The sequence below is a fragment of the Musca autumnalis genome, unplaced genomic scaffold, assembly GCF_047663935.1.
Source record: "Musca autumnalis isolate F117 unplaced genomic scaffold, ASM4766393v1 scaffold_3, whole genome shotgun sequence".
In the NCBI taxonomy this organism is placed as follows: Eukaryota; Metazoa; Arthropoda; class Insecta; order Diptera; family Muscidae; genus Musca; species Musca autumnalis.
In genome coordinates this window covers 23,559,908-23,572,730 of record NW_027411866.1, presented here as the reverse complement: position 1 = coordinate 23,572,730, position 12,823 = coordinate 23,559,908, and the positions used below count along the sequence as shown (strand labels likewise).

General features: G+C 32.8%; 2 protein-coding genes across 2 annotated transcripts; one reads left to right on the top strand and one right to left on the bottom strand.

Annotated features, from left to right (window-relative positions):
* Positions 1 to 1,257: 1,257 nt before the first annotated feature.
* LOC141397677 (uncharacterized) lies at positions 1,258 to 12,602 on the top strand. The gene is made up of 2 exons (XM_073974294.1): positions 1,258 to 1,533; positions 11,449 to 12,602. Exons 1-2 carry the CDS (start codon positions 1,497 to 1,499, stop codon positions 12,039 to 12,041), a joined length of 630 nt encoding a protein of 209 aa, XP_073830395.1. The 5' UTR covers positions 1,258 to 1,496; the 3' UTR covers positions 12,042 to 12,602.
* LOC141396571 (uncharacterized) lies at positions 2,438 to 4,445 on the bottom strand. Its single transcript, XM_073972139.1, has 3 exons — positions 3,244 to 4,445; positions 2,832 to 3,168; positions 2,438 to 2,773 (listed from the first exon to the last, which is right to left on the bottom strand). Exons 1-3 carry the CDS (start codon positions 4,142 to 4,144, stop codon positions 2,509 to 2,511), a joined length of 1,503 nt encoding a protein of 500 aa, XP_073828240.1. The 5' UTR covers positions 4,145 to 4,445; the 3' UTR covers positions 2,438 to 2,508.
* Positions 12,603 to 12,823: the final 221 nt, after the last annotated feature.

Here is a 12,823-nt window from a genome sequence, read left to right as displayed (position 1 = left end):
CTGTTCCAGAACCTGCAAGAAGCTACTATTTTTTACTACGATAACATTTTTTCCTTTATGTTATCGGAAAAAATAGTAAAAATTAGTAGATTCTTGCAGTACTGGAACAGACCAATTTTTACAAAAAATTTCAAACATTTGTTAACCCTACTGCCTGTGAAAAAATGATGGACAGCTGGGAGACAAACGACAAATATATGTATGTGTTGGTAAATCAGAGTTGTATTTGCAGACAGTCTGTCGTGTCTAAACGCCTAGTAAGTTGGTATGGACAAATTTTAAAATATTTTGTGGTTCAATGATGAATGACAAAAATGAACGGCCACACTAGCAAGCACGAACAAAGTTGTCATTCAAAACTGGCAATGTGTACTCAGCTTTAGGATTAACATATTAGCTTTGTTCCTTTAATTTTTTAATAGTAAAAGTAGTAAAAACTGTCAAAATTGCTCTCACGTAAGAAGTTTTGCACAAAAGTAAAGGAACAGAGAAATAGTAGATCTGTTTGAAAAACGTAGCTTCGTAGTTGTTAATTGCAACGGCGTTAAGAAACATAATACTTCGCAGATTTTCAGTCATTTGTAAGCAACTGACGATACGACGAAGTCAGCCATACTTTCGTGTTCCGACTACGGTATCCAGCGTTTTTAGTGTACCAAAATGTGGTACACTACGTTTATCGTTGTGCTCCGGAACAGTATCACTAAAATATTTTTTAGTGTTTGTGTTTCGGAACACTACCGCTAAAAATATATTAGTGATACTGTACTCGGAGCGAAAAAACTAGTAAAAATTAGTAGATTATTGCAGTTCTGGAACAGACCAAATGTTAGTGTACTGTTTATTTTCGAACTCTGCTTTTCATATGTCATTAAACTCTTTGTACGTACTCTAGACATGTATATATTTGTGTATGCCAATTTTGGACAATTTTGTTATCGAACAGCATTCAGTAAAAATTTGTACGAACTTGTACAAATTTTTGGGTTATCGTACAGATCTAATGCAGGGTTCACCAGCAACAACAAATTCAACCGCTGCGTTTGTGTTGGGCACACACACACGAGATAATCTATCCCTCTCTAGATAAACATCATGATGAAATTATAAGGTGGCGTAAAACGACCAGCTGATTGGTTTCAATCTGTCAATTTTTATGTTATTGTGAATCATTTGTATGAAAACGTAAACAAACATTTTGACATACTGAAGAATTTTCGGCCAAAATACAGTTGTTGTTGTGCTACTTACGTGACCTTATAAATAGATCTTGATAAACATCGTGAGCGTTAATTCAATGCTAAAACAAAGAAGACGATCGGTGGTGAGAGTAACGTTCAAACTCACCACAATTGAGATTGTGTGTGTTCACACAGACACGGCTCGCGAGCCCAGTGGTGATTAACACTGCCTCATAGCCATTTTAGGCCCATACCCTATGTACGGCCGTATACCCAGGGCGTGTGTGGTGAAAAAAGTAGAACACATGTATTCTTATGAGAAGTGCCGATATACGTCGAGCGTATACTTTTTGTAAGTTGAAAAAATTTAACTTTGACAGAACGTTATTGTATGTGTGTGTTTTGTATTTAAAAAAAAAAAAACCAACAAAACATGAGATACAATTCATTTCAACGGAAAATTACTTGTTTTACGAATAAAAACATTTAAGTAAGTTTCGGTTGCGGAATTTGTGTTTTAAATGTGATTTTGGACTCAACGTATTTGGGTAATACGGACGCTCAGAGAGCGTTGTTGTGGTAGGTTGGTGAATAATTTTTGTACGTCGGGCTGAGAGTTAGGAATAGCTGTAACCTGTTTATTTTACAATTGAACATGTCTGAAAATTGCCTGGCAGGGTCGGATCGATTGGATATTTTGCAAGCGCGAGAATACCATTTAATAAGAGATGCCTCCGTCAGTAATACCTTTTAGAACTAAATTTGTTTAATATGTATGTATGTATATGTATAATATGTAACAGCACAACGGTCAAACATTTTTGTGATATAAGAGGAATGAATACCTAGTTAAAATTAACATTTTCTTTTTAATTAAATAAATTTGACTATGAGGTTATGATTAATTTTTGCTCATGTTTAGTTAAATGTATAAACATTCTCCTTCTCCATTTTTTAGAGAATATCTAGTAGCCATGGAAAACAAGGAAAAAAACCATAGAAATTACAAAAGGAATTTGTTAAATTGTGAAATGTCCTTTCAAAAATCAACTGCTTAGCCTAAGTCATTGTAAATTATTTACAAACTTTGTGTTTGGGATAGCAATCCTTACAGGACTTAGACGCAAAATGCCATTAACATACGTTTTCAATGATATCTATTTTTCTGTCTCTTATTGTGAGTTTTTTGAGATATTTAGCTAGGAAATATTAGCCAATAGTTATAGAGTGCTTGGTTTAAAAGTTAAAACAAAATGTTAATGTTTTTTGCTATTTTATTATATTAAATTATATTATATATGCTGCACAGAATATTTACGTAATTTTTTCAATCATTTTGTGACTCTTCTATCTTTATAGTCAAACCGTGTTTCTCTTTATAATGCTGATTCTTATGATCGCGTAATTCTTTTTTATATTTGAAAGCATCTGGACATTCATCACAGGAATATGTCTTTTCGCCCAAATGCAATCTCAAATGTTTATTCAAGTCTCCTTTTTGTGTAAAACCTCTACCGCAATAAGAACATATATTTTCCTTCTCACTAGTATGTGTCTTTTCGTGACGGTGCAAATTATATTTGGTTCTGAAACTGTAATAAATAATTTCAGTATTAGGTCTACGGCTAAAGGAATCTCTTATTAATTTACCTCATACCACATGCGGAACACTTAAAAGGCATTTCTACTTTTTGATGCCTTTTTCGGTGAAGTTGTAATGATTCGTGCCATGTAAATGAAGCTCCACAAATATCACAAACATATGCCGCAACCTTGGTATGAATAACCATATGTTTTTGTAATTTAGATTTTTCCTTAAAACGCGATGGACATTCTGGACATGGGAAATTCGGTTCGGCATGAGTTCTTAAATGTTGCCTTAATGCACTTCTGCTTGTAAATATTTTGCCACATTGTGGACATGGAAAAGGCCCACCGTTGTGGGTGTTTGTCCTATGTGTTACCAGAGCTTGCTTTGTTTCAAAAACTGAAATCATAGGTAAAATTGAAGGTTGGTTTTGCGACACTTATAAATTTGATACTTTCTCTATGTGCTTCATACCTACATCACAGTCATTACAACTATATCCTCTATGAACCTGCATATGTTGTTCACGATGGCCTTCCGAGGGAAACACTTCATTGCACATTTCACATTTATATGGTGGTACTTCCGGATGTTTCTTTTTCATGTGCAGAGCTAAAGCAGCAAATGTTCCATTACTACAACCGCAAATAGTACATGTAAGTAATTTGCCATATTGATGTCTATTTACAATGTGTGACCTTAATTGTAATTCATTACTAAATCGATATTGACATATATCACAAACATGTTTATTCTCTTCGTTATGTACACGACTATGCCATTTCATGCTGTCTTTTCTTACGAATACTTTACCGCATTGTGGACAAGTTCTTTCTTCTAATGTTCCAGGATTTACTTTTCGTGGTTGTTTAGGTTTTACACCTTCTTTAGTTATGCTGTTGTCATTCTTAAGCTGTACACCACCACTTTCTTGCGATTCTTCATCGTACGAATTTATTCCAGTTTCTAACTTGACGGGTCCTATCTCAATAATGTCCACGGGATCACTCTCGTTTTCTTGGGTTTCATTATAATCAACTTGTGATAATGCCATCTCTAAATCTTCCACAACTCCTGTTGATACTGCATCACACATCCTTATTTCTTTCGATTTGAGGCTTTGTAGTTTCTCATAACTGGACAAACACATTTTTTGGAAATCGAAAGCTGTGGTTAATTTATTCAAACACTCTCCACAAATCTCAACGGGCATGGATGAATCCAAGTTGTTTGCAATTAAAATTGGAGCAATGCGTTGCAGCATATTTTGAATGGAAGTTGTTGGTTGGTCTTCTCTTGTATCCATTAACTTGTGCATTGCAGAAGATTCCTGCAAACAAGTAATACAAATATGTTCCAATAGAAGTACAGACATGGTTAATGGAATCCTCCTCCCTGATTTTGTGATTGGTTTTCGAGTCTCTCCACTGCCTCAACGATCTATTCAGGATGAATTCTTTGAAATAAACAGAACTAATATAAAATTCACAATAACCTAAAAATCAGCTGTTTAATGTACACAATTTACAAGGAGGAGCCAGCCCATGGTGGAGTAATGCTAGGTTTACAATTACGAATCTCTAAATCCACACGCTGAAACTTTCATACGAATCTTTCCCATTATTTTGGCGTTCTTAGGTCGAGTTCCCCAATACAGTAATTTCATAAAATTACTTTAATATGGAACTCGATCTATGAAAGCCAAAATAATAAGAAAGTTTCAGCGTGTGGCTTTAGTCCCGGTCCACACTAGTATGAATTTCATTAAAAAATTTCATGAAATTAGGCGTTATTAAATCGAATTCCCCACTACAGCAATTTTATGATTTTACTCTGCTATGAAAGTCGATCTAGTGACGTATACTTTCATGCAATTTTTTAAATGAAATCACTCTAGAGTGGACCGGGACTTTTATGCCAAGTTTACATTTACGCTCCAAAATCCACTGGATCTCACGAAATCCTGAAATACAACCCGGTGTTTACTCTTATTTTTTGTTGATTTCAAACCATGGTACAATAATACAGGTAGCATTATCATGCCAGCTGATGGTAACATAATGTGTCAACTGCATTGAATTGATGACAAATTTTGACACCTTATGTTACCAACAATTGCCAATGCGGCTACCTGTGTATTTGTACCATGCTTCAAACATATCACAATGATCGAGGTAGATGCATACATTTTAATTAATTTTAAAAGCAAGTTGTTGTAAATTGAATTAATCATCAATAATATACTACGATATAGAACTTTACAACTTTATTATCTATACATCGTATTAATTGTGTATAGTACTAACAAATGAAAAAAAATATATTTATCGTTGAGACATAATACTTAATTTTAATAGATAAAAGTTGTGCTCAGAACCTGCAAAATATTAGTACTTGCAGTAGTTTTTCCATTTAGTGCTAAAAATACGTTCCCGTACTCCGAAATCTAGCAAGACTTGCACTTCTCTTTAAACAAAAATAACGCCGAATAACACCCTCTTCTCCTGTTTTCTGCCATACAATTTTGGCCTAGTAGAAACTAGCAGCAAGCATGATCATATGTGGTCTGTTCCTTTACTTTTGAAAATGGTAAAACCGGCAAAAGTAGCAAAAGTTGCAAACTGCTCCCATATGAATTGTATGGTGTCTGAAGTAAAGGAACGCTTTTCGAGTAAAAAGTGGTAAAACTTTAAGATTCTTGAACGTAAAGGAACAGAGCTATGTTCATTGGTATCTAATCATAAAGCTGATACTTTGATTTTGGCATTTCTGCTGGAGTTTTTGCAATTTCCGTCATATTTCCGTTCCCATATTTTTTACGAAATTTGTATGGGGAAGCAATTTTTGACAATTCGGTATATTTTCTAACATTACATTAAAAAAGTACGGGAACACAATGAAAAATAGCATTGTAACAATCAAGGTAAATTTATAGAAGGTATGTGCATGAATTACAACAACTAACAAATTTACAAAAACAACATTGATGGTAAAGAAAATTAATTGTCAAAGAAAATATTGAATAATAGGGTCGTTCCAAAAATTTTCTCAGGAAAAACATAAATACATTTTGAAAATCATCCAAAATAGAGTAAATTTGAATGACAATGTAAATATAAAGCATTCGGAACTGTTGTAGGTCATTTTTTTTACAAGTTTGGAAAGAAAAACAGTATTTTATGGTAGCAAATTTCGAAGTTTCAAATTTCATGAGTAGACCCTATTACATTTTGAAAACTAAATTTACAAAAAAAGTAAGTATACAGCTGATTGTCACTTCTACCTTCTATAAATGTACCTTGGTAACAATGTAATTTAATATTTTTTCACATTGTTTACAAATTTTGATATTAGGTCTGTACGATAACCTAAAAGTTTGTACAAATTTGCACAAACTTTTACAAAATGCTGTTCGATAACAAACTTGTAAAGTAAAAGAGAGCGAATTTGGAGACAATAGTGAGAAAATTTTGGAGAGCTTTGGAGAGTTTTGTTTACAAGTTTTTGCAGGGAAAATTTTTCTTGTAAGAACTTGCAAGTTTGATCAGCTGATTTAAATTCGAATGTTTTGTGGCGGACTTCTTGGCAAAAACATAAACAAACGTTTGGTTATAAAAATAAATAGAAATAAAAAAGGGACAAATTATTAAATAAATTATGGAAAACGATAATGTAAATAAAATATCTTATTTTGTAGTTTGTGGTGACTACTTTTTATCTATTTATTTAATCTTTTCCGCCAAATTCTTCTTCTTCTTCAACAAAACAAACATAAAAAGATTTAATAAAAACATTTAATTAATGAAATAGTGAAAATTTAAATATTAATATTAATTTAATTATTAATGTTAATAATTTTGTGTTGTTTTTTGGTTTATTTATGTCTTTTTTTGTTTTTATTGGTATGAGAAGCACAACAAACGCGAATGGTAGAATAAAGAGGACACGCAAAAACCTTAAATTTCACGTTAACGTGTGTGGACACAAACGAAACTTTAAAAGAAACTTTAACGAAATTGGTTTCGAGAAACCTTGCTAGTCTGACCATCGACTTGCACTTGCGAAGTTATCGTACAGACCTATTAACATTTTTTGTTACAGCAATTCGCACATCTACCTTGTTTATTGTGATACGTGAAAAGTATTGCAACTTTTGGTACTTTTTTAGGCAAAAGCAAGGTTGTATATCATGTGTACTGTGATTTCGATGTTGATTTCGCTGAAATCACGAAATGAGATGATTTCATTTTTGTATGTGCGAAATCATGATAAATTTTGCTTAATTCCGCGCGAAATCACGAAACTCCTTCGAAATCACGAAACGACGCCGAATGTAAACCAAGCATTATCATGAACGGCAATTGCCCGTGAATTTTTTCACTTTCTCCCTTAAGTTGCAACTGCGGAAAGGCGAAAATTCCGGGGAAATTTCATTCATAATAACCCCTATAAGTCGATGGTCAGACTAGCAAGGTTTCTTGAAACCAATTTCGGTAAAGTTTCTTTTCAAATTTCGTTAATGTCCACACACGTTAACGTGAAATTTAAGATCTTTGCGTGTCCTCTTTATTTTACCGTTCGCGTTTGTTGTGTTTCTCATACCAATAAAAACAAAAAAGACATAAATAAACCAAAAACAACACAAAATAATTAACATTAATTATTAATTAATACTAATAGTAAAATTTTCACTATTTCATTAATTAAATGTTTTTATTAAATATATTTATGTTTGTTTTGTTGTTAACGTTTGCTTGAGAAAATAAAAATGAAAGAAAATTGAAGAAAAATCTTGCAACGAAGAACAAGAAGAGGCAATGTTGAAATCGTGCTAGTCTGACCATCGACTAAGCTGTGTTCCTTTACTTACCTGGGTTGCCATTTTTACCATTTGTTACCATTTTTAACCTGCAAAGCGTTCCTTAACCCCGAAAAGTGGCAACATTGGGAGCAATTTTTAAGAGAGTGATAGGGGAGAGAGAGCGAAAATGGCTTTCTCTTCTACCACAGGCTACCAGAAAAATTTCTGCAGGTAAAAAATGGCAGAACTGATCCATTGGATTTCATTTGACGTTTAAGCAATGGAATTGACAGTTGAAGTTGAGAAGGTGTTACATAAAATCTATGGTGGAATCTCTTAGGGGTACTTTACACGGTATGTTTTTTTACATATGAGTTGTCACTTCTGCCATACAAAATGTATATGCAAAGTGACAACTCATATGTAAAAAACATATCGTGTAAAGCATGGTATAAGTAAAGAGGTAGATTTAAATGAAAAAAATCTATAGAACCCTTGTTTTTCTTGAATTCCTAAAACTTCAAAATAAAAGCAACAAGTGGGTTTGTTTACAATGCATTTTTTTGAGCATTTTATAAAAAACGCGAAAAAATGAATGAAGAGTTAAGTTTTCTCCACATAATCGAGTAGTATATATGATAAACTGATTGTTTCCATACAAATGGTCTAAAAACAATTTAAAAAATCATTGAATTCGATTGTTTTTAAAATTGTTTGGCATATTATTCAAACACCACACACACATACACAGTTTGTTTATATTGTTTTGAAGTTTTAGGCATACTCGAATGAAAAAATTTAAATTGACATAAAAGCTGTGTTCCAGAACTAAAAAGTTTTTACAATTTTTACGACTTCTACACATTTTTCTCCAAAAACCGTCCCCGTACACAAAAAAATTGTAAAATGTTCACTTCTCTTTAAACAAAAATGGCGCTGAATGACGCTCTCTTTAAAAACTTTTTACACGGCAAATTTGGGCGAGTAAAAAAATAGTAACATGGTTGCCGGCGTCTGATTGGCTGATACACCGACTTTGACATTTGTTCCAGTTTTTTGACGTATTTTCCATTTTTCCGTTCCCGAACTATTCCAAAAAACTTGTGTGTGACAACAAATTTTTTGCAGTTCTCTCTTTTACGAGTTTTATGCTTGGTTTACATTTACGAAATCCACTCGATTTCAACTGTCAAATCCATAGGTTAAACGTCAAATGAAATCCAGATGAGATTTCATTTGACGTTTGTGCTATGGAATTGACAGTTAAAATCGAGTGGATTTCGTAAATGTAAACTTAGCATTACTATTAAAAAGTACGGGAACGAAGCTTTAACTGTCAATTTCTTTGCGTATACGTCAAATGAAAACTTATCTGTAATCCAATGGATTTCATTTGACGTTTGAAATCAAGTGGATTTCGTAAATGTAAACGTACTATAAGTTTTTACTTTTTTTGTTTTGATTTGACATTTTGCACTAAGAAGTACCGTTATATTTTTGATAATAAAATAAAAAATAAATATAGAACATTTATTTTTGTGGTGATTGCTTCAGTTTTTGGGTGTTCAGTTAAACTAAATTGTACATAATTATGCCATCACGTCTTCCAACGATATCCAAAGTAACCAATGAAGCTCTATTGGAAGCGGATGCAAGAAAAGGTAACAAAACTTTGTAAATGTCTGTCATTAAGGCACACGCACATTTAGGCTACCCAAGCCAAATTTACTCACGAACTCCTCTACGGCGAGGACTTCGTACAAAGAACTGAAAATTCTTCTCGCTTCATTATATTTAGAGCAGTTGAAAATTATATGTGGAATTATATATGTAATTGTGGAATTTTGTAAAAGAGCTAATATTGAGCTCTAATCTGATTATTGATCGATTGATCTTCTTATTTTCATACTTTGTACTTTGGTTTATGGCTCTAACATCTTTCAAACTCCTCTAGGTAGGAGTAGGAGTGGGCCAAGGAGAGCGCTACTCTTTCAAGCATTAATTGTCATAAAAAAAAAAATAAGGCACACGTACAATTTTGGGTCACTATGTATCTTAAATGGCATGAGTGACATACAGTATTGCGCATATCAAAAGCAACAAATCCAGGATTTTGCATTATTTCAATTTTTGGATCGGTTACAATTTTTTAAAATGTAATATTTTGTGCCCAGTTGTTCTTTGTTATGTACAGAAGGCTTTCAACAAGTTGTTTCTGTACTTTGTAGTTGGATGGGATAACAACAACAACAATATTGACTGATCCTCGAGAATGGGAAATGCAAAACAAAAGCAACAATAGAATATTATAAAAATTTTATTGTAGTCGGTGTTAATTAACTGTACTTTTGACTTAAATTTGTCTTTTGGAGCATGGCTGTGTAATTTTAGAAAGAATTGGCATTTGTTATCCTAACAGGGTTGCCACTTTCTACCACTTTTCCCATGGTATGGGGAAATATCAAAATACCCTCAAATTAAAAATTTTTCCCTCATATAAAAATTAAAATTTTAAAATGTTCATTAGGAAAGTGGATTAAAATCAACCATTCTAATGTTTGCCGTGTAATAAAAACGTTAAACAACCGAATATTGGTAAACACAATACATCCTATTGTAAACCCCTTGAGGCCATCGGCACATTGTGGCTAAAAACGTCGGGGAAACTTCAAAAATAATGCAAATAGGAACTTCCAAGAATTAGTTGGGGCTCTTATTTCCGATATATGGCCCAGAGTACTTCGCAAAAGAAGTTTTGAAAACGATTTGAAAAGCTACACAGCCCCCATCTCAAACTACACAACGGTCAAGAACCTATTGTTTCAACCAACAATGGGTAAAATATCATAATATGGCTAAATAATTCAAGTTTTTTATATTTTTTGTTATTAAATCTTATATTAAAGTATAATTTATTAAAAATTAAATAAAAAAAATCATATTGTGTCGTTTAAACCATATAAAATATTGCATTTTCTACCAGTGTTTCCCAAATTGTCTTCCTTTTGGGTATGACAATGGTTTCTTGGCCAGTATATAACTTTTCAAATTGTTTTCAAAACTTCTTCTGCGAAGTACCCTGGCCCATATATCGGAAATAAGAGCCCCAACTAATTCTTGGAAGTTCCTATTTGCATTATTTTTGAAGTTTCCCCAACGTTTTTAGCCACAATGTGCCGATGGCCTTATGGGGTTTACAATAGGATGTATTGTGTTTACCAATATTCGGTTGTTTAACGTTTTTATTACACGGCAAACATTAGAATGGTTGATTTTAATCCACTTTCTGAATGAACATTTTAAAATTTTAAATTTTATATGAGGGAAAAATTTTTAATTTGAGGGTATTTTGATATTTCCCCATACCATGGGAAAAGTGGTAGAAAGTGGCAACCCTGTTAAGATAACAAATGCCAATTCTTTCTAAAATTACACAGCCATGCTCCAAAAGACAAATTTAAGTCAAAAGTACAGTTAATTAACACCGACTACAATAAAATTTTTATAATATTCTATTGTTGCTTTTGTTTTGCATTTCCCATTCTCGAGGATCAGTCAATATTGTTGTTGTTATCCCATCCAACTACAAAGTACAGAAACAACTTGTTGAAAGCCTTCTGTACATAACAAAGAACAACTGGGCACAAAATATTAAATTTTAAAAAATTGTAACCGATCTAAAAATTGAAATAATGCAAAATCCTGGATTTGTTGCTTTTGATATGCGCAACACTGTACATACATATGTATGTATGTAAAACATGTTCGTATGGAAATCATGGAAAATAGACAATATTCAATATAAATTTCAGGCGGATACCCTCAAACTAGCTTAAGTCGCTCTTAATTGTGATGTAATACATTCTTTTCCCCCTTAGGCATAACATTGGTGGGCATTTACAAGGCAATTAAAAACAAATACTCAGCAGATATAACCTCACTTAGAAAAGGATTGATAAAGAAACACCTCAATGGCTTAATGGCTTCTAAGGAAGTTAAAAATATAACAGGTCGTGGCTTAACAGGACACCTAAAATTGGTTAATAAAAAAGAATTCAGCAATAAAATAAATTCAACTCGTGCTGTTAGAAGGAAAACTGTTACAAATCCTGATGTTAGAAGTCTGAGAAGGCCGAAAACAACTGAACAACCAGACTACCAGTCACCACCACCCTTAAGTCAAACTTATGATTTTGAAGAACCCGGAACAAGTCAGCAGCTAATACGTAGAAGAAATATGCCACATTTATTTAATTTAAATGAACACGATTTGGAAACACCACCAATGGCACCGCAGCATGCATCCACACCAATACCACAAACGCAATTCTTACCCTTAGCTCCAAATCGTCAACACATAAGTCATCCCAGACAATTATCTTCAGATGTTTTGGAAGGAACTCCACGTACATCATTACCATCTTCGGGAAGGAAAAATAGAAAAAGAAATCTACGTCAAAGAGTAAACTGATGTGCATTTAAATGGAAGGGTTTTATTTGTAGTATTTGTTTGTAACATATATAGTTTATAATTGTTATTAATTTTATATATTATATTTTTAATTATTTTTGTATACTTTATTTGTTATAGTAATAATTTTTAAATAATAAGTATGAGGTATTCAGTTCTATATATAATTATTTTGCCTTTTGGTTGTTTTATTATTACGTTGTTGTTTTATTATTTTTTAATAAAAATTATTTATATATAGTCAAACTTCCCTATAAGATATTTGATTATTTTCTTGCCGACAAAGATATGAATTTGAATGAAAGCTCAAAAGTTTTCAATATTGGAAGTGGTTTTTTTCGAGTCATCCCTTTCCATAGATATGTCGCCCATTAGGCACTACCCAGCAAAAAGTTTGCATCCGCGGATGCAGTTAAATCACTAGAACAAAAATTCTCCACTAAATTTGATCATAACTGAATTTACATCCTCTGCTCTGCTTTTTGCGACACCGCAACTTATATTAAAGCTGTGTTCCAGAACTAAAAAGTTTTTACAATTTTTACGACTTTTACACATTTTACTCGACGAACGTTTTGTATGCATGTATGTCAGGGTCGCCCATCTGTATACTGCGGGCGCCCACTGAGTTGTTTTGCTTTTGCCATTCTCCCTCATTCACAGTGTACGTGAGAAAAACACGACTGATAAACATAATGTGGTTGTTGTTTTTTCACCTATACATAAACACTTGCTTCAGTTTGATCCCAATAGAAAGTGTCTTTAAGACAACATTGATGAAT